This window comes from Pelodiscus sinensis, chromosome 3 (assembly GCF_052426305.1).
Source record: "Pelodiscus sinensis isolate ZL-2025 chromosome 3, ASM5242630v1, whole genome shotgun sequence".
Classification (NCBI taxonomy): Eukaryota; Metazoa; Chordata; order Testudines; family Trionychidae; genus Pelodiscus; species Pelodiscus sinensis.
This window is the reverse complement of record NC_143054.1, coordinates 85,963,948-85,984,664: the sequence shown is the minus strand read 5'-3', so window position 1 is coordinate 85,984,664 and position 20,717 is coordinate 85,963,948. Positions and strand designations below refer to the sequence as shown.

The 20,717-nt window shown below is 43.3% G+C and overlaps 1 protein-coding gene across 1 annotated transcript in view; it reads left to right on the top strand.

The window, feature by feature from the left end:
- The window catches only part of GOPC (golgi associated PDZ and coiled-coil motif containing), a 58,441-nt gene that overhangs the window by 11,291 nt on the left and 26,433 nt on the right, over positions 1 to 20,717 (top strand). Inside the window, exon 2 of the mRNA XM_075924046.2 lies at positions 16,714 to 16,878. Within this exon, the coding sequence (XP_075780161.2) occupies positions 16,714 to 16,878 (165 nt within the window). The remainder of the gene's footprint in view (positions 1 to 16,713; positions 16,879 to 20,717) is intronic.

Genomic DNA, 20,717 nt, shown 5'->3' with positions numbered 1-20,717 from the left:
CCCTGAGTCCATCATACACCCAAATGTCCTGCCCTGAGCCCCTTATATACCCCAACCCAGATTCCTGCACCCCCACACCTCTAGCCCCCTGCCAGAAGATTGACAGATGACAGCCTGAATGCGTGCATAAAGCTGGATTTGACCAGTTATGATGTAATCAAAGAAATGTGCAAAAATATGCAGCAGCAGAAGTTCCATTAAATAAATTCTATGAGTACAGTGTTTCGTTTATGGTATTAATCATGTCAATTATCATTAATATTAAGTTGTGTATTTTCAGTCATGCAAATAAGCATTTTTTTTTTTACTGGCTCTTTGTTGACCACTTGTTCCGAATTTTGATGTAGTTTGGCTCTTTGATTTAAAAAGGTTGCTGACCCCTGCTCTAAGAAATGTGGATGACATAGTGAATGGCTTTGCGAACATGGGCTGGGTTGAGGCTCATTGTGATGCCCAGTTACTATGACAGAGTTAGCCCAGTCCAGGCTTCAGCCTTTTAGTTCTTGCAGTGGGCCCATTCTTGTGAGTCTGCAAAAATTCAGACTCAACATAGAGCAAGTCCCTCCTGAAGTAGGCAAAAAGGTCAATGGCACTACCTTACTTAATGGGTGCCTGGGTAACAGCTGTAATGGGTTCCTTATAGCCAGGTAACCTGGGCAGTTTCTCCCTTTTAGGCTTGTCCTGGGCATTTGCCAAGTGAAGTTTCATCCTTTAAACACTGCCAACCTGTTAGCACACGGAGCCTCCATAGTCTTTTCCCTTTCAGGACAAGGATTATACTCCTCATTGAAATTATATTTAAATACTCTAGGGCAGTGGTCCCCAACACGGTGCCCGCAGGCGCCATGGTGCCCGCGGGGCCATTTGTGTGCGCCCGCCAAGTGCTCGGGGCTGGCCTGGCCCTGGGCACGTGGCACATGTATGGTGCCGGAGCCGGCCCAGGCGCATGGCGAGTGCCGGCCCCGGGAACGTCGCGAATTAGCCGCCCACCCTCTGGGCGCGCGGCGCGTGGAGGGGCGGGGCTGGCCCTGGGCGCGCGGCGCTTGGGCGGGGGGGCGGCTCCGGGCGCGCAGCGCTTGGCGGGGGGAGGGGAGCCGGCCCCGGGTGCGAATTAGCCGACCGCGCTCTGGGCGCATGGCGCTTGGGGGGGGGGGGGCGGCCCCGGGCGCGTGGCACTTGGGCAGCTCCGGGCACCGGCCCCGGGCGCATGGCTATGGGGGGAGCCCCGCCCCCGGGCGCCCAAGTGTCCCCGCCCCCTGGCGCCCGGCAGGCGAACGGCCACGCCCCCTGGCGCCCGGCAGCCTCAGATGGTTGGGGACCACTGCTCTAGGGCAGTGTTTCTCAAGCAGTGGTACAAGTACCCTTAGGGGTACTCGAGAGAAGTCTTGGGGGAGGGCAGTGTACAGAAACACAACTGAAATTTGAAGAAAATTGAATTTTTGTTTTAAGTTTTACAGCCTTTTATTATTTTTGTACTTTTTACACCCAAAAATTTCATCACCCACCCAGCTACGATTAAGTTGTTTAAACGAATGTGTTGCAATGGTAGAAAAAAATTTGTGTGTCTGAAAACTATAGGTTCTGGGGGGATTTTTTTTTTGAAAGGGATACTTTATTAAACAAGGTTGAGAAACACTGCTTTAAGAAACATTATAAAATAATTACTCCAGAGAAAGCTCTGGACATAGCATAGACTCAACAATTGCTAAAAATTCTGATCAGTGAAAAGAACAAACCCTGAAAAACAGAAGCTCTAGACATGACTTTAAGATTTTGGTTTTCACATTTTGGAAGACAAGGGCTATATATTAGTATACACTTGGTTCATGTTTGGAGGGTGTGTTTTCTAGATGCAAGACTAGAAATGTTCTTAAATGAAAGCTTACTTTCTGCAGAAATTGGTGAGTGAATCTCCACCCTCCAATTTTTGGAAAAAGTTTAATTCTTGCTAGTGGGAGCTGCAATAGAGGGTTTGTCAAACTATGCTTATATTATAGAAACACTAATTTTTGGTAAGATATAAGTAATGTCATCAGCCTGAAGGCGAGAAGACTGATAGCCAAAATCAGGTGTGGATTTGTAAATTGAATAATAAATGAAGTTAATGGAGACATGGTATAAGTTACATGAGGAGAGGATGCTGTGAAAAGCAGTAACTTTTCTTCCTCTTTCTCTGCCGTCTGTGCGTGCACGTGCATGTGCGCGCACACACACACACACACACGCACACACAGATATACCTTAAGTCAGGGCTTCTCAACACGTGTCCTGTGGGCTGCAAGTGGCCTGCATCCTGTTTGCAGCCTGCGGTGCAGTTTGGATTTACGTAGGACTCAACATGCGGCCGATAGGTGGGAGCCAAAATAAAAAAAAGTAGCCAATATAATGGTCTTCTGTTGATATGTGTTTTAGTAGTTAAATTCCTGGACTGTCACTGCTGTTATATGGGTGGAAATTCGATAAATATTGCATTTTATTAATATCAGCAGAACTGACTTAAATGGGGTCCTGTGTGTTGTGTAGTCTTGCCTTAATCTTTGTATCTTGCCAGTGTGAAAGAAGCTATTTGCATATATTTGCATAAATCTGCAACCACACTTAATTTGCAGCCCTCAGCATGTGCTGTATCATTGTCACCTCCGGAGCTTCCAAAGTTGAGTAGCCCTGCCTTAAGTGTTTGCTTATCTCCACCACATGGTGTCTTTGACTCTCCTCAAGGATATCTCACCATCAACTGAAGTTCAGTGTGGTTCAAACAGAGCTCCTAATCTTTCTCAGGGTACGTCTACACAGCAATGTTATTTCAAAATAACTAGTGTTATTTCGAAATAACTTAGTCCTCGTCTACACAGCAGGCAGTTATTTTGAAATAATATCGAAATACTGTCAAACTGGAGGACTTCTTATTTCGAATCCTGTGATCCTCATTTTATGAGGACTCAGGGAAGTCAGAGAAAGAGTGCTCTATTTCGAATTAAGTGCTGTGTAGATGCTCCCAATTTCAAAATAAGCTATTTTGAAAGAAACTACACAATTGACGTAGCTCAATTTGCATAGCTTACCTCGAGTTAAACCCTGCCCTCAAAGTCCTTTTCGCTTTTTCCTTTCTTGATCACTGTGGACAGCATCACCATCCTGCCTGTCACTCATGCCCATCATCTGTTTTTCATATTTGACCTCTCTAGGTCCTCAAATCTAGGTTATGTCTAAATCTTGCTGATTTTTTTTTTTTTTTGGTATAACATCTATAAAGCATGGCTTTTCTTATCCATTCATACAGTTAAAACTCTTGTCCAATCTCTTCTCATCTAGTCTCTCAATTATTCCAACTTTTTCTCTCTAGGCTTAACCAATGCAACCTTGCCCTGTTGATATCTATTCAGAATGGTTCTGCAAAGATCATTTTCCTACCCCATTACTTTGACTCCGTTACCTCTTTCTGTGCATCTCTCCACTGGCTTCCCCTTTCTCATGTCAAAAATAAGTTGCCTATAAACATTTTCAGGACCCATCACAGTCAATCCCCACCCTATCATCTCATTCAGTATTGATCTATTGACCAACCTCTCCCAGTGATGCTAGCCTCCATTGCCCACTTTGTAAATTTTCAAACAAATACCTGTGTGTTTTCTCTCATGCTACCTCTCACGCTTGAGGCACTCCCCATAACCATCTTTAAAGCTATATCTTTTTCCTCCTTAAAATGTCTTTGCTGTGGTGTCTTCAAAAATGTTGGCAACACTTAGGTTGCTGGTGTACTGAACACTGAAAGTTAAGTGACCCAACTACATTACAGAGGGTATGTCTAGACTACATTCCTCTATTGCCAGAGGGATGTAAATTAGACATACCGAAATTGCTAATGAAATGGGAATTTAAATATCCCGCACTTCATTAGCATAAAAATGGCACTGCTTTTTGTCGCCACAGAGCTTTGGTGATGAAAAGCGGCAGTCTAGATGCAGATCTGTCGCTCACTAAAGCCTTTGACGACAGATCCTGTATACCTCGTACGAGGCATAAGGGATCTGTCGTCAAAGACTTGAGTGAGCAACAGATCCACGTCTAGACTGCTGCTTTTCGTCGCCAAGGCTCCGGGGCAACAAAGCGGTGGCCATGTTCATGCTAATGAAGTGTGGGATGTTTAAATTCCTGCTTCATTAGCAATTTCGGTATGCCTAATTTACATCCCTCTGGCGACAGAGGAATGTAGTCTAGACATACCCTTAGGGTTATGAAGAAGCAACATCCCTGCGTTATGTAACTAACTCAACATAACTCCTGATGTATACTTCACTAGGTTAATGGAGTCAAGTATCAGAGGGGTAGCCGTGTTAGTCTGAATCTGCAAAAGCGATGAGGAGTCCTGTGGCACCTTTAGACTAACTGAAGTGTAGGAGCATAAGCTTTCGTGGGCACGTGCCACAGGACTCCTCATCGCTTTTGTAGGTTAATGGAACAATTCAGGAGTTGGATTAACTACAGCAATGGGAAAACCCTCGTGTTGCTGTAGTGAGTGTTTGATCTGAAGCACTACAGCAGCACAACTGATGCATTAGAGCTTTACGTTTAAACATAGACTGTAAGTTCTCTGTCTTTGTGGTCTTTCTACAGCATCTAGCACAATGGGGATTTGTCCATAACTAGGGCTCCTATGTGCTACGATAATGCAAATAAGTAATAATTTTCTATCAAGCTTCATTTTAAACACTTACCTTGCTAGTAAAAAATGAGTAGGCGGACTGGGTGTGTTGCTCCTAAATTGATCTTCTGAGAGGTCTAGATATGAGAAGTTGACATGGGATATCTAATAATAAATAAAATAGACTGTACAGTTTACTGACTCATGCTTGCTTTTTTTTATAAAGCCACACCACCTTTCCAATAAAATGCTTATGGAACTATACAAGAACTGCGGATTTAATCATCACAGTAATTAGTCAAGCTGCCGTTGTTCTAATCACAAAAAATTTTTCCACTTCAGAAAATGCTTTTATACTAAAATGACTTGTTGATGTTCTCTTATAAATGTTTGAGAATAGTAAATAAAGAAATCCATTTAATAAAAAATAGAAAGATTTCTGTCTGGATAGTATCATCTAGAGAAGCAGGCTTTCAATTTTTCCAACAATATTTTTAATGCTTTTCAGAATAGCTCTGAATGACTTCTGTCTCGACTGCAGAGCTTTTCCAGAACGTGTCCGCTTTTTTGGAACAGTTTCCGAAAAAGTGGACGTGTTCTTTCGGCATCCCTGTATTCCTCTCAGTGAGAGGAATAAAGGATGTTCCGAAAGAGGATTTTTTTCCAAAATTGGGCACTGTATAGATGGGCCAAATTTTGGAAAAGCCTCTTTCAGAAAAAAACAGGAAAAGATACGGTTCACAATTTGCAGTTCACAATTTGCATATCTTTTTCTGACTTTTCTCAGCAGTCTAGACATAGCCAATGTATTTAAACAATAGACTTTAAATTCTGAGATGATTTTGTTCCCCATTACACTATAGGCAAAACTCTTGTTTAAAATTTTAAGAATATTTTCAGTGAGATAAGTTTTCATTTATATCTTATAGCTGTAATGCCTTAATTTCTCACAGTTTCTGGTAAGTTTGCTCATTTTTTGACGTGGGGGGGAGTCAGTTGTCCCTCTAACACAGGCATGTCCAAAGTCCGGCCCGCGGGCCAATTGCGGCCCGTGTTCCGGTTTAATACGGCCCCACAGGTAATTTGGCAATATCTAACTTTTATGGCCCCCAACGAATCCATATGTATTGAGATGAATACATTGTAAAATCTCAGTTAATGTCAGTTGGTCTAAATCAGTTATAAATATATTTGGACACAACATGTATACTTGGTGTTATGTTCCTGTTCATATTTTTTGAACTTAAAAGTTGACAGACAACCTCTATTACCAATAATATGTAATGTACTTTACAATGTTCCTGACATATATTTCAGCTTCCTGGATTTTTTTTTATCTGGCCTTCAGATATGAAAGGCAAAGTGATTTAACACCTGTTTAGATTTGTCATCCATGTGACGAAATGAAAAGTATGCCGTTTGCAATAAACTTTGCATAAAATAGTTAATTTGCATTTAATTTTAATGGTTCAAAGAATGTCAGGCAAAATGGTCGGCCCTCACGCATGTTCACTTCATCAAATCTGGCCCTCTTTGAAAAAAGTTTGGACACCCCTGCTCTAACATTTTCTATGCTTGGGCAGCTTGAATTTTCTTACGTGCACCACCAATATTGAGGTAGTATATCAATGTACACCACCAATACAAACTAAACACACAGTTTATATTTAAACACACACTCTATATATACATATATTTTAAGGAGTCTATATATGTGGAATAAAATATATTAAAAGAAGACACCTAGTGCACTTGGTGACTACAAAGGTACACTTGGTGACTACAAAGGTACACTTAGTGACTACAAAGGCACTGTACAAAGGTAGGCAATAAGACTTCTTCCCTAGGAGGAAGAGTAGAAGCCCCAGAACAAATTACACGTGGCTCTAGGATTTGTAGACATTTGCATGTTTCAGAGAGCTTGCAAATAAGGTTTCATCCTACAAAACAACTAGCGTCACACCTAGTACTTGCTACTTCTAACTTATAAAAGCCAGAACTCTACCAGATAGCAAAGATCTGGCCTTAATGCAACACAATTTACCACGTATTAATTAGCAACACAGGATTTTTAAAAAGTCATTAAGCTCAGAGTTAAGATATCTGCAACATTCCGAAATATTCTGTTAAAAGAATTAAAAAACAACTGCAACAACAATTGCCGCACCTTAGGACTATTTGCTGTTTTTAAATATTTTTTTAGCTACAGACTAACACAGCTACCCCTCTGAAACTGTTAAAGGAATCTTTTTTTCTTATCTTAGCCATTAACATCTATATGCAAACTTTATATGAAATGCAATCATGCGAATGTCCTAGCGTGTGCACGCACACACACACCAGTCTTTAACCCCGTCCCTCCATACCAACCTATCAGAGAGGACTGCAGTGAGTGAGACACCCCAAACAGACTGCCCCCTGCCTCTACCTCACTGCATAGATGCCAGCACTCAATCATTCCCTCTTTCCCCCACCTGTCCCATGCAGTTCTCTCCTTTACCTCCTCCTTCCCAGCCCAAGAGGATTGAAGAGATTGCTGGGTTTCTGCCTCAACCTCTCTCTTTCCTCTGGCAGATGGGACTTTCCCCCAAGCCAATTAAATACTCCCTCCTCCAAGCCTCTCATTCCTTGCTTATCTCAACTGATTGTCTTCCCTTTCAAGCACATGGCAGGCAGTGTTTAGCTATGGTTTACAGGAGCCCATGCCCGCCAATCAGCTGATCTCCTTGCTAGCGCAGGGAGCTTTGAATCTCCCTGTGGGGCTCAGAACATAGCTGCATAGCCGCTCAGCCACATAGCTTAGAGGGAACTTTAGGGGGTGGGTACTTTTACTAACTACATTTTTTTCTTCTTCTGGGTCATTGCCTTATTGCGGAGTCATTTAAACCAGTGGTTCTCAAACTGCGGGTTGGGACCCTTGTGTGAGTCGGGACCACATTTTTATGAGGTGTCCAGGGCTGATTTAGGCTTTCAGGGGCCCAAGGCAAAGCACAAACCCCACGGTTAGGGTGACTATTTTAGTTCGGTATATTCCCAGAGATTTAATCATATGACATAATCTTTTATGAAAGATTAATCTTTAATTCTTGGGAGACTCCAGGCCAATCCTGAAGGGTTGGCAACCCAATACTGCTCCAGGGCAAAGCAAAACCTGAGAGCGTCAGCCCTAGGTGGGGTTGAAGCCCTTGGGCTTTGCCCCTCCTCCCCACACCTGGGGTGCAGAGGCTTGGTTGGGCTCAGGTTTCAGACTCCTCTCCTGGGCGCATATAGTAACTTTTATTGTCAGAAGGGGGTAGTGGTTCAATGCATTTAGACCATTCCATTGTTGATCATGCTGATTATGTGGACATGTGGTTTAACTAAAATAAGATGTTTGCATTTCCTAGTTTAAAAAGTAGCTTGAATGTAGGTCAAAGCAATGGCAATGATTAAAGCAGTAACTCATTCTGAAAGAGAATGTTGCTCACAGATGCTTTAGAAAGATGTTACTTTGGAGTGGTGTAAGTTTTTTGTAGTAGCAGGTAGTGAATGTGTAAAGGATTATACTTGGGATAGTGAGGAAAAGGAGATGGTCTGAGGTAAATAAGACAAATACAAAGTACTCTATTTAGGAAGCTCCAATCAGTTTCACGTATACAAATTGGGAAGTGACAGTCTAGGAAGGAGTACTGCAGAAAAGGATCTAAGGGTAATAGTGGACCACAAGCTAAAATGAGTCAACAGCTGTTCCAAAAAAGCAAATATGATTCTGGGATGCATTAACAGGAGTATTGTGAGCAAGATAGGAGAAATTATTCTTTCACTCTACTATACACTGATTAGGCCTCAGTTGGAGTACTGTGTTCACTTCTGGGCACCACATTACAAGAAAGATGTGGAGAAATTGGAGATGGTCCGGAGAAGAGCAACAAAAATGATTAAAGGTCTAGAAAGTGAGGGAAGACCGAAAGAACTGGGTTTGTTTAGTTTAGAAAAGAGAAGCCTGATAGGGAACATGATAGCAATTTTCAAGTGCTTAAAAAGGGTGTTAAAAGGAAGAGGGAGAAAAATTGTTCTGCTTGACCTCTGATGATAGGAAAAGAAGCAATGGGCTTAAATTGCAGCAAGGGAGGTTTAGGTTGGACATTAGGAAAAACTTCCTGTCAGGGTGATTAAACACTGGAATAAATTGCCTTAAGGAGGTTGTGGAATCTCCATCACTGGATATATTTAAGAGTAGGTGGGATAAACATCTATCAGGGATGATCTAGATGATACTTGGTCCTGCCGTGAGGGCAGGGGACTGAACTTGATGATCTCCTGAGGTCCCTTCCAGTTCTAGTACTCTATGATTCTATAAAGAAAAATGTGACTATATGTGGTAAAAAGTTGGAGATTTTCACTTGATGAGACAAATGCACATTGGAAATAATAGGCCCGTTTGTTGGTTATGTCTTCCTTTCTTGTGTCTACACTATTGTGTGGACACAGACCTGTTGCTTAAAGTCAGGCAGTGTAAACACTGTCTGCACTTTTGCCTACCAAAAAAACAAAACAAAAAAACCCTTCCCAGTCCCACAAGCTGTGTTTTGCTTTGTTGGCAGGAGAGCATTTCTGTGGACAAAACACTGTTTGATCTACTTGCCACAGCAAAGCTTTTGTCATTGGGGTGGAATTGAAGCACCTGTGAACAACAAAAACGTTGTGGCTTAATTGCCAGTGTAGACAAAGTCTATTCTGTGGATAGTTATAACTTTATACTATGGAACTGAAATGCACACAATATTTATAGTTCAGAAATCTCCATTATCTACTGTTGGCAAATGTTCTTCCTCCCTGAGTCCTTAAACTTCAGTGACTCTCTGTCAACACTAATAACAGTATACTTAGTCCTTTCCTTTTTACCTATGGATCTCAAAGTGTTTCAGAAAAAGTGGGTAAGTAGTATCATTCCCATTTTGAAGTTGGGGAAACTGTGTTACAAAGAGGTTAAAGACCTTACACGTTAACCACATAAATGAGACATTTTGATTCATTTCAGTGAAGCCAAAGTATCTTATCCAAGTTTACAAAGTGAGTCAACAGCAGTACTGAGAATAGATCCCCAAAATGCAGTTTTCAAATGAGGTCAGCATTTGGCCTAACTTGTTTCCATTGAAGGCAGTGGTGAAACTGCCATGATTTCTCTGGGGACCAAGTTAGGCCAATAAATAAGGGTACGTCTAGACTACCGCGTTTTGTCGACGGAAGTTTTGTCAACAGATACTGTCCGACGGAAGTTTTGTCGACAGATACTGTCGACAAAACTTCCGTCGACAAAGAGCATCCAGACACATTGAGTTCTGTCGACAAAGCAAGCTGCTTTGTCGACAGAACCCCGTAGTCTGGACGCAACGTTACAGGCAATAACACCTTCTGTCGACAGAAGGTGTTTTGCCTCGTAAAATGAGGTATACCAGCGTCGACAAAACTGCTGAGTTCTGTCGACGTTATGTCGACAGAACTCAGCGGTAGTGTAGATGCTGGTATAGTTTTGTCGACAAAAGTCCACTTTTGTCGACAAAACTAGGTAGTCTAGACACACCCTAAGGCTATGTCTAGACTGCAAGCCTCTTTCGAAAGAGAGCGTCTAGACTGCACGCGGAATTTCAAAAAAGCTGCTTTTTCGAAAGAAAGCACCCAGTGAGTCTGGATGCTCTCTTTCTAAAAAGCCTGTTTGCTTTCAAGAACGCCTTCTTTCGAAAGAGCACTTTCGAAAGAAGGCGTTCTTCCTCGTGGAATTAGGTTTACCACCGTCGAAAGAAAAGCCGCATTCTTTCGATTTAATTTCGAAAGAACGCGGCTGCAGTCTAGACGCAGGTGAAGTTTTTTCGAAAAAAGGCTACTTTTTTCGAAAAAACCCCTGAGTCTGGACACAGCCTCAGTGTCCAGTGCCCAGTCCAATAGACTCTACTATCTCCCATCTGTGCTTTCCATAATGGTGCTAAAGATGAGTTTTGTCTAATTTACAATATGTCAGATTATTTTATTGCTCCAATTCAGCATGCACCTCTGTTGTTAATAGCTATAAGAAATGAGTCAATTTCTTAGTGTAAATAATATTCAGAGTGGCACTCCTGTCCCTTGCATGGAATGTTAGCCCTTAAAATATTGTCACCATTTTAATTATTTTTGACTGCCTCTAGTATTGATGGATTTTAGCACGACACATACTTGTGTCTCAGTTGGATTAGCAATATTAGACCTCTAAATATTAATATTTCTTCCTGTTGGTTTAGTACTTTGGAATATGAATATATTTGATTTTTCTAACTAATAATTGTTGGGACCTCTGATACCTGACTTTGATAATAGCTTGCTATGAGATTCATATCATGTTGCCTTTAATAAGGTTAAAATAGTGGAAAGTTTTAGTATCTTTTAAAAAGGTTTGATTTCCTGTCCATGAAGTTATATATGTGTTTGTTGTGCATGATACCAAGGGAAAAAATGCTTAGCCATGCTTGTTTGCTCTTATAGGTGCGTTCTCCATTTCTTGAGCTTTTATTGCTGTAGAAGAGTAACTGATACCAGGTGAAATATAGTAAATTGTCACGTTGTAATTTTTTTTTAAGGCTATGATATGCCCATATTGTGCCATAGTGTACTTCATTGGTTTCCTTGTATATTTCTCAGTTTAGCTGAGTTTATGCAGGTTTACTTCATAGAGAGGAAGCCACAAGAGTTCCCACTGTGACAAGTTGAAAGAAGTTTAACAAACAGAAGATAGATTTATTCCTGTAAATACTTTAGTTATTAAAATATGCAAGATGATATTTGTTAATATAAGCAACATATGGGGATGACTGGCATTTGCAGTACAGTACGTGCAAGTTGATAATGTCTCCCCCTGTGACCAGGAGCTCAGATGGAAACCAAAACCCTACAAAAGACATGAAACTGAGTTCTTACATTAACACTCCCCTGTCCTTATGCTGGTATGTCCCTCTGCCTCTGCTAACTTCCGTACCATTGCGCTGATATTCTCCCCATTCCCACCCGGAGTAACAGAAAGCAAAACCCACTGGCCCTGCCCTACTGGTTTCAGAAGTGCATCAGCTCAGGTGGCTCCCCGGCCAAAGTAGTTCTTATTGTGACTGAGGCAGCCAGTGTGGCTTCTTGGACCAAGCAGTGCCCTCTGCAACCAGGATTATGTGGGCACTGGGTGGTGGTTGGGTGCTGCTGGGAGCCGTGTGCGTCACCTGTCCCCCACCCTGGGCTGCTAGCTGCATGGGCCTGATTAAATAACTTTTTCAAAATATTTTGCAGGCCAGATTGGGGGAGTGCTCAGGTCACAGATGGCCCACAGGTCAGAAGTCTGAGACCCCTGCTATATGATATCATGAATAAATATATAAAGTAACCCCTCCATTGTGACTCTAGAATCAAACCTGCCATTATATCATGGTAGTTGTTCAAATGGCTTCTCCCAAACTGTTGTGATCTTAAAACTAAACATTCTGTTTGTCATCCAGTACATGCTGTGTTTTTGTTTCTGCTGCTCCTCATTGGTTCCTCTGAAAATTCCGTAACAGTCGTGGGTGATCCTCATAATATATGACACTTTTCTTCTTTTGAGATGTATCTTGTAATATAAATATTTTTAAAATATTATATTAAAAGATTGATAAAGTTGTTCAGGTAAGCTTAACTCAGCTCTTTTGTGCATATTCATTTTCATACAGCCTTTTACTACAAGATCACTGCAAATTCAATGTAAGTGCACTTGTATTCCCCCTCCATGATCTACCAAGGACAACAGCTTAAAAGTTTTCTCTCTTGGGTGGAGACCAGTGTCTCTCTCATACTTGGCCAGAGGTTTTTTTTTCTGGCTATACAGTTCCCTTCTTATACTGTGTTATTCCCTGTAAGCCAGATGGCCTAAACAGCCAACATCTGCACTTTACTTTTTCCTAAGGGGCTATAAACAGCCTCATTACCCACTATTGTAATACACAGGCCTTTCTAAGTAAGCACATTTATGCTTAAGCTAAAAGCATTACAGAGAAGATGTATTAAAAACAAAAAATAACTCTCACAAATAATAAACTTATCAGTGACTAGTCACAGCTCCAACCAGGGCTCTTGTAGGCATTCATACAGGGAAGTTTCTGTAGTCACAGGTTCCTAACAAGAACACACATGAATAAGTCAGTTTCTTCTATCTACAGATTTGATTTTTTTATATTCAAATGCCAGGAACAGGTGTTAAGTAGACAATGGGTTCTCTCTTCAGGGTCTAGCTTCAAAAGGTTGGATCTGGAGGTGGGAATTTGAAATTGGTTCCTTTGGTCCTTCATAGGAAACCCACTTAATATGGCCACAAAATTCCTCCTTGTTGAGACCATTGCTTAAAGTGGTCCTTTTGAAATTTGTAACTCTTCCCAGTATTTCTATTAGCTGTGCTCTTCACACACACACCCCAAGAAATTATGTCCAATCCTGCAATAATATATAAATTTTGCATTTGATACAACAGACTCCTAAAGTTTCTTAAACTTAATTTCATAAGGTTTCTCAAAGTCTTTATTGTGGGAAATTGACCTATTTATCACAATAATTGCATACTATTTTTTCACTGGGATGAACAGTGCTCACTGAATTGATAGCTACTTAATATTTCTTTTTATTTTTCTCATTCAATGTGTGGTCATGCATTATTTACTTCTCACCATTACTTACTCCCTTTTATCCAGACTCTGTCCTGAATATAGAATTATTAATTTCTACATGGACTTTTCTGTGGTGATCTTGAAATATTGTGAGTTTTGGCAATGCTGTGGATAAAGGCCACTAACACTAATATATTAATTTCAGTGGAAAAAAAGTATATTAACACAAATTTTAAAACATTGAGGTGAATGAAACCAGTGCTCAGTTGAGATTGTCCATGTAATATTAATTCTGCCCTCTTTTAGCAGTGTCTCAATATGCCTCTTTATTGCACATACCTATATTCTGCTAGCCGTTCTGTACATCTCTCACAGAGGTAGCGTTATTATGTCAGTGTAGTGCAGGGGTGACCAGCCTAAATCTGAGCAGGGGCTAGAATTTACCTATTCACATTGCCAAAGAGCAACAGTTCTATGTCACCAGCCCTGATCATCTCCTCACCACCACTCTCAGCACATCCCGCCCACTGGCAGCCACAGCAGTCAATGCCTCCTTCTCCTTTTCCTCCTGCCCACTGTGATCAGCTGTTTTTCAGTGGGAGATACTGAAGAGGGGACGCATGGGTGTGACAGGCTCAGTGGAGAGGTTAGGAAGTGGCAGGATCCTAGGAGAAAAGGGTCTAGGGCAGAGCTGGGGGTTGAACAGTGCTCACCCTCCGGCCCAGTGGAAAGTTGGCACCTGTAGCTCCAGCCCTGGATTTGGTACCCATGTAAGGAGCCACATATTAACTTCTGAAGAGCTGCATGTGGCTCTGGAGCCACAGTTTGGCCACCCCTGGTTTAGTGGGTGAGTTCTATTGGTAGGAGCTACATTTTAGTGTAGACCCTTACACAATCTTACGTTGACTTAATTCTGTACCAAATGTGTAGTGTAGACTGGGGCTAAATGTTGAAGTAATAGTTGGGCTTGCTTGGTAAAGGAGTGTTTTTAATATGATAATTAAGTGGATTACTTCAGGGTGTGTGACAGAGCTATGATTATGATTTGAGAAGATTTAGGTTTTGCACTCTTTGTGTGAGAGCAAAGGAAAGAGTATGCAGAATGCATCAGTGTAATGAAGAATTGTGTGGGTTATATAAGTAGGCGAGCATAGGGCTGTTATTCCATTTCCAAGGAATCTGGCTAAGCATGTCAATTTTAGAGGCCTTTAGAAAGGTCAGTCTTTAAACTAGGGATGTAACAATACAGTCAATTAACCGATAAGCAAAGCTTATCAATTAATGCTATTGACTACATGCATTTTCTCCTTTCTCTCCCTACCGGTAAATTTTCTAGCAGGCTGGCCAGCAGCCCAGCTCAGTCCTGGCTTATACCGGCCAGGGACCTACCCCTGCTGCGGCTCTCCATATAAAGTGTATTGGGAGCGAAGCAGGCAAGCAGCCTGGCTCAGTTCTGGCTCTCGCTAGGACCAGGAGTTCAAACCCCACCTTCTGGCCCCCTAGATGGGGACTGCTTCCACCCCTGCGCTTCTGCTTCTGTATCTGAGGCAACAGTGTGGAGCAACAGGCAGCCACTCCATGAGGGGAGCTGATTTTTAAACTGGCTATGCTTGTGGACCAGCTCCCATTTGGCACCCCACACTGCTGCCTCTGATACAGAAGCAGAAGTGCAGGGGTGGAAGCAGGAATACAGAGGCAGCAGCACAGAGTGGCAGGGGGCTCCTTGGGAGTGGGGCTGGAGTGCACTGGCTTCTAGCCCTACCCTGGAGACTATAGAATAGTTGAGTAACTGGTCAAAAGTAATTAGGTTAATTGATTATTCAGTTAACCAATATTTAACATGCCTGTTTTAAACAGATGTTGTTTACACAACTTAATTGTTGTGGCACAACTGATCTACTATAATAAACTACTAACAATTGTATTTGATAGATCAAGTGCACTATTTGTGGCTTGATATGGGTGGGATAATATATGATGCTATGATTTACCTGGTTTTGAATAAATAAAATGTCAGCCTTAGTGTTAAATACACAAGAAAGTTTTTAAAATATATTCTACTACATTAGTACTAGGGATGTAAGTCACTAATCAGATAGTTGACACACTAGTTGACTAGTCGCTTCCCCCGTCCCTGCTGCCTCTAACTGAAAGAGGCAGCAAGGGGGGAGGAGAAGTGGGTGCTGGGGGAGCCAGCTTACAATCCAGCTCCCCCCAACTTCGTGGAAGGGGTAGAGGTGCAATGGTAGAGTTCCACATTTGAAATGTACAAGAGTCCCCCGCTGGCCCCAGGCTCCACGTGGTATTTCAAACTGGGGCTCTTATATGTTTCAAAGTGAAAGTGCCCTGCTGGGGCTCTTGTATGTTTCAAAGCGGAAGTGCTTCATGACCCCAGGTACCATGCCCTGTTTCAATCTTTGAAATGTACAAGAGTCCCTGCTGGGGCTCTTGAACATTTCAAAGGCAGGAGGCTGCTGGGCACTTCTGCCTTTGAAATGTAGCAACAGCCCAGCTGGCTCTTGCTATATTTCAAAGGGGAAGCACCCTTTTTGACTAGTTGATTAATCTAATTTTCACGTCCCTAATTAGTAGTTAGGCTACATTAGAAAGGAGTAGGACATTACAAATGTCACTGAGATAAAGCTTGACTCTTCTTCTCTAGCACTATGGGAAAATTATGAAAGCATGTAGATTGGGCCTTTAGATGTTATGATAAAAAAAAAAAGAAATAGTTTGGTCACTAGTGCATCACCTTACATACTATTGATATCTTTCATATACTGCATTCAACTTTTTTATTTTCTGTTTCAGGGTAGAGTATCTGCAGCAGACACATCAATAATGCTTAATTATTAGACGGGAACATTTTATTTAATAAGAAATCAAAGATTTTGAAAACTAATTCACTATAGAATTAAATTTCTTTTGTAGAAGCCTGTTCATTGTAAAACAATTTATTAAAAATTACTCGAGTTTTCTTGGCATTTAGGGGAAAAAACTGGCTTAACTTATCAACACACATTTTTTGTTGAAGGCAGGGAGACTGTGATTTGAAATATTCAGTATCAAAATAAATCTATATAGTCCTTGTAAGCATTCTGGGAATATGTGCTTTTAATTCATGGGCGCCTATACAGGAATTTATTTAGATGGCTTCATTGTCTTTGGTATTAATGTTAATGGATTTTGAAGGACGTTCCATCCATTCCTTAGAAGAATGATTGTAGGTGTTTATATGCTGGCAATAGGAGAAGAAAAAGTGTTGTAAATGGAGGAATACTTTGTGGAAAATGAGGCACTTATGAAAAGAGCTCAATTCCATTGTTGTTTTACCTGTATGTCGCAACCTTTTTAGCATGGAATATGACTCAATATTATATAACTGTTGAGAAACTAAATTTTAATAATTGCATTGATTATTGAATTCATGATATCTTATAGGCGCAGCTGGTGGATCTGAAATCTGAACTGACAGAAACTCAGGCTGAGAGAGTAGTACTGGAAAAAGAGGTGCACGATCAGCTTTTACAACTCCATGCCATTCAACTTCAGCTGCATGCCAAAACTGGTCAGAGTGTTGATTCTGGGGCAATTAAAGCAAAATTGGTGAGTATCATAGATTAAAGGAAAAAAAAATCAAACTACACTATTTTTAATCCAGGTGGTGATATGTTAATATTGTTGGCACAAATTTACTAGAACATCATCTTTGAAATAAACAAATACAGGTTGAAGCTCTCTCAACTGGGACAGTGGTCTGGCAACATACGTAGACCAGCAGGACCACAGATGATCCAGGGCTAGAGAGTCCCGGTGGAAAGATGGTGGCTGGGAGCCCTGCAGATTGGCAGGGCAGCAGACTGTGAGGAGCGGGGATGCCCAGTGGGGCTCAGAGCCTCGCGTATGGCAGTGGAACTGCCTGGCATGGCCGGGAAGCAAGTGGCCAGGCCAGGGCTGGGAGGGGAATGCTGGTGGCAGAAGGGGCCAGAAATGACCTCCCCTGGTGCAGCAAAATCCCTTATTTGGGACTGGTCAGGTCCCGAGGGTGCCAAACCAGGCAAGTGTCCAACCTGTATATTAGGGATGTTAAATTGTGGTTATCTGACTAATTGTGTAATTGATATTTGTATCGATTACATGAGTAGTTGATAAGTACTGCTCTGCAGAGCTGCAGCGGGGGTAGCTCCAGGAGCTGGCTCAAGCCGGGACTGAGAAGTCCTGGCTTGTGCTGGCTCAAGGAGCCACGTGTGCTATGGCTCTGCATTTTAAAGTAATAAGAGCTGCTTGGCCAGGGCCAAGGGCTGCTACCAGAGTAGCCCCTGGGGGCAGCCATGAACAGGGGCTGCTTAGCGGCAGCCTCTGCACACGGTGAGCTTCGGCCTGCTGTGGGCACAGGCTGCTTCACAGCAGCCTCCCCTACCCTTCCCTGCTGCCTTTGATAGAGGCAGCAGCTGGGAGGTTGGGGCAGGTAGCACCATGGAGTGGTGCTGGGGGAACCTGCTTTTAAGCCAGCTCCCCACAGCACTGGCTCCTGTTCTCCCCTCCCCCACTTTACTGCCTCTCATAAAAGCAGCAGGAGCCGGGGGAGGGCAGGGGCAGAATGCATAGTCCATACTCTAGTCAGCTACAGGCAGTCCCCGGGTTATGTACAAGATAGGGACTATAGGTTTGTTCTTAAGTTGAATTTGTATGTAAGTCGGAACTGGCTCCAGATTCAGCTGCTGCCACTGAAACTGACCAGGGGCTGACTACAGGAAGCCGGAGGCAGAGTTGCTCTGCCCCCAGCTTCCTGGAATCAGCCTGATCAGTTTCAACAGCTGCTGAATCTGGAGCCTGGAACAGAACAGCTGGGGCGCTGCCCGGTAGGTTCCCACAGGACCAACCCGGCAGCACCCCAGCTGCTCTACCCGAGGCGTCCCGCAACAAAAGCCTGATCTGCTGGGGGGGGGGGCGCACTACCTGCGCCCCTTTCCCCCCCAGCAGACCAGGGAGACCCGAGCAAAGCCGCACAGGCGGAGGAACCCCGCTGCCCGTGCAGCTTTGCTCCTGTTTCCCTGGGGTGCTGGGGGGAGTCCCCCCCAGCAGACCAGGGAGACCCGAGCAAAGCTGCACATGCGGAGGGACCCCACCGCCTATGTGGCTTTGCTCCTTTGCCCCCGAGCAAAGCCGCACAGGCGGCGGGATGCCGCCTGTGTGGCTTTGCTCCTGTCCCCTTGGTCTGCTGGGGGGGGGGGGGTCCAGCAAAGCCACTGGACCCCCCCAGCAGACCAGGGACACCCGAGCAAAGCCGCCATCTGGGCGGCTTTGCTCATTTGCCCGGGAGCAAAGTCGCCCAGGCAGCGGGACCCCCGCCGCCTGGGCGGCTTTGCTCCTATCCCCCTGGTCTGCTGGGGGGGTCCAGCGGCTTTGCTGGACCCCCCCAGCAGATCAGGGAGACCGGGAGAAGCTTTTCTCGCCCTGGAGGACACGGGCAGCGACTTGCCGCCCGTGAGCTCCGGGGCGAGAACAGCCCCGTTTGTAAGTGCGGATCTGACATGAGTCGGATCCGCGTAAGTCGGGGACTGCCTGTACTTGCTAACATCCCTACAGTATATGTTATCTGAGTTTCCTATACTGTTTCTTGTGAAGACTGCTGACATGATCAGATAATAACAAAGTAGCCAAAGAATTACAGTACAGGCAGTCCTCGAGTTACGCGGATCTGACTTACGTCGGATCCGCAGTTACGAACGGGGCCCTCCCTCTCCCTGGTCTCCAGCAGACCAGGGAGAGGAAGCAAAGCGGCGGAACACGCGGGCAGCAGACAGCCCAGACGCATCTGGGCTGTCCGCTGCCCGCGTGCTCCGCGGCTTTGCTCTGCTTTGCTCCCCGTCCCCCTGGTCTGCAGACCAGGGGGACGGGGAGCAAAGCGGCGGAACACGCGGGCAGCGGACAGCCCAGACGCGTATGGACTATCCGCTGCCCGCGTGCTCCGCGGCTTTGCTCCCCGTCCCCCTGGTCTGCAGACCAGGGGGACGGGGAGCAAAGCAGAGCAAAGCCTCGGAGCCTGGGGTTCTTAAGTTGAATCTGTATGTAAGTCGGAACTGGTGTCCAGATTCAGCTGCTGTTGAAACTGATCAGTTTCAGCAGCTGCTGAATCGGGACGCCAGTTCCGACTTACGTACAGATTCAACTTAAGAACAAACCTACAGTCCCTATATTGTACGTAACCCGGGGACTGCCTGTAGTGAGAAAAAGAACTTGATAATTTCAAAGAAAATTTATTAAAGTTCTGCAATAGGAAAAAATTAAGATTGTGCTCTTTTGTTTCCGTAGTACATAAATAAGTTCAGAGTTGGTGTTTTAATTTTTGAAATATTGAAAATTTAAAATTTTTACAGAAGGCTTTCTTTGAAGAATGCAGACACACCACTAGGCAGTTTTCTTTTAATTGAAGGGTGAAGGAAGTTTGAAACTCAAGGTTTTGTAAACAGGGTTTTTTTAGTTCTGTGTCAGGTAAACTCGTCAATGTGAAAATCACTTTTCAATCAAGTATAAGTTTCTTGGACTTAAAGCTAACAGTGTGTTCCTAGGGTAGAAAAACCTGAACTTTTAATGTGAAAAATAAACATGTCTTTAAAAAATAATCCGGACTTCTTTTAGCATTGTAAGTAAGCCAAAAAGAGTAAATACCCATTCTTCCTCCTCCATTCCACCTTTCCGTGGTGTGGGTTACTACTAGAGACAAGACTGAAACTGTTAAGCTCCTTCTTCAGATTATTCCGAAATAATGTAATGTGTGTCTACTCTACAGACCTTTATTTTTAAATAATCTTGAGCTGGAAGATGTCTTATTCCAACTCATAACTCTCATTTCAGGAGAAGTAAGGGAAGTCAAAGGAAGACTGTTCTTCCTTCAACTTCCTGCTGTGTAGACAGTGCCAAACCGATTTAAGCTATTTTGACTTCAGCTACGCAATTGACGTAGCTGAAGTTGCATAGCTTAATTCGACTTTAGCCCTGCTGTGTAGATGTGCCCTTATTGTTTAATTCAATACATCATCGGGAAAGATTGCATATGCCACTGGTGATTTGTAAAACATATTTTGAGAATCTATTTGACAAACGGCACCACAGAGCCACTTTTTTTTACTGTTAGTCTCCTGTGGATTTTAACTGGTGATCTAAACAAGAAAGTGTAGATGTTAAAATGCATTTATTTAAGTAAATGTGTAACTGCTGAAATTTTCAGTGGTTACGTGCAGGGAAGCAGGTTTGCAGGGGCGCTGGCTGTCCTCGCCCACCACTCACCAACCTCTTCGCAGTGCTGGGCACAGAAATCACCTCCCCACGAGTACTGGGAGCCTGCATATGTAACCCATTAGCCCAGACTCATTGGTTAACCTGTACACGGTTACACCCTTAGAAGAGAGGTTATTTTTGATTACTAATCACAGCTAGCATGG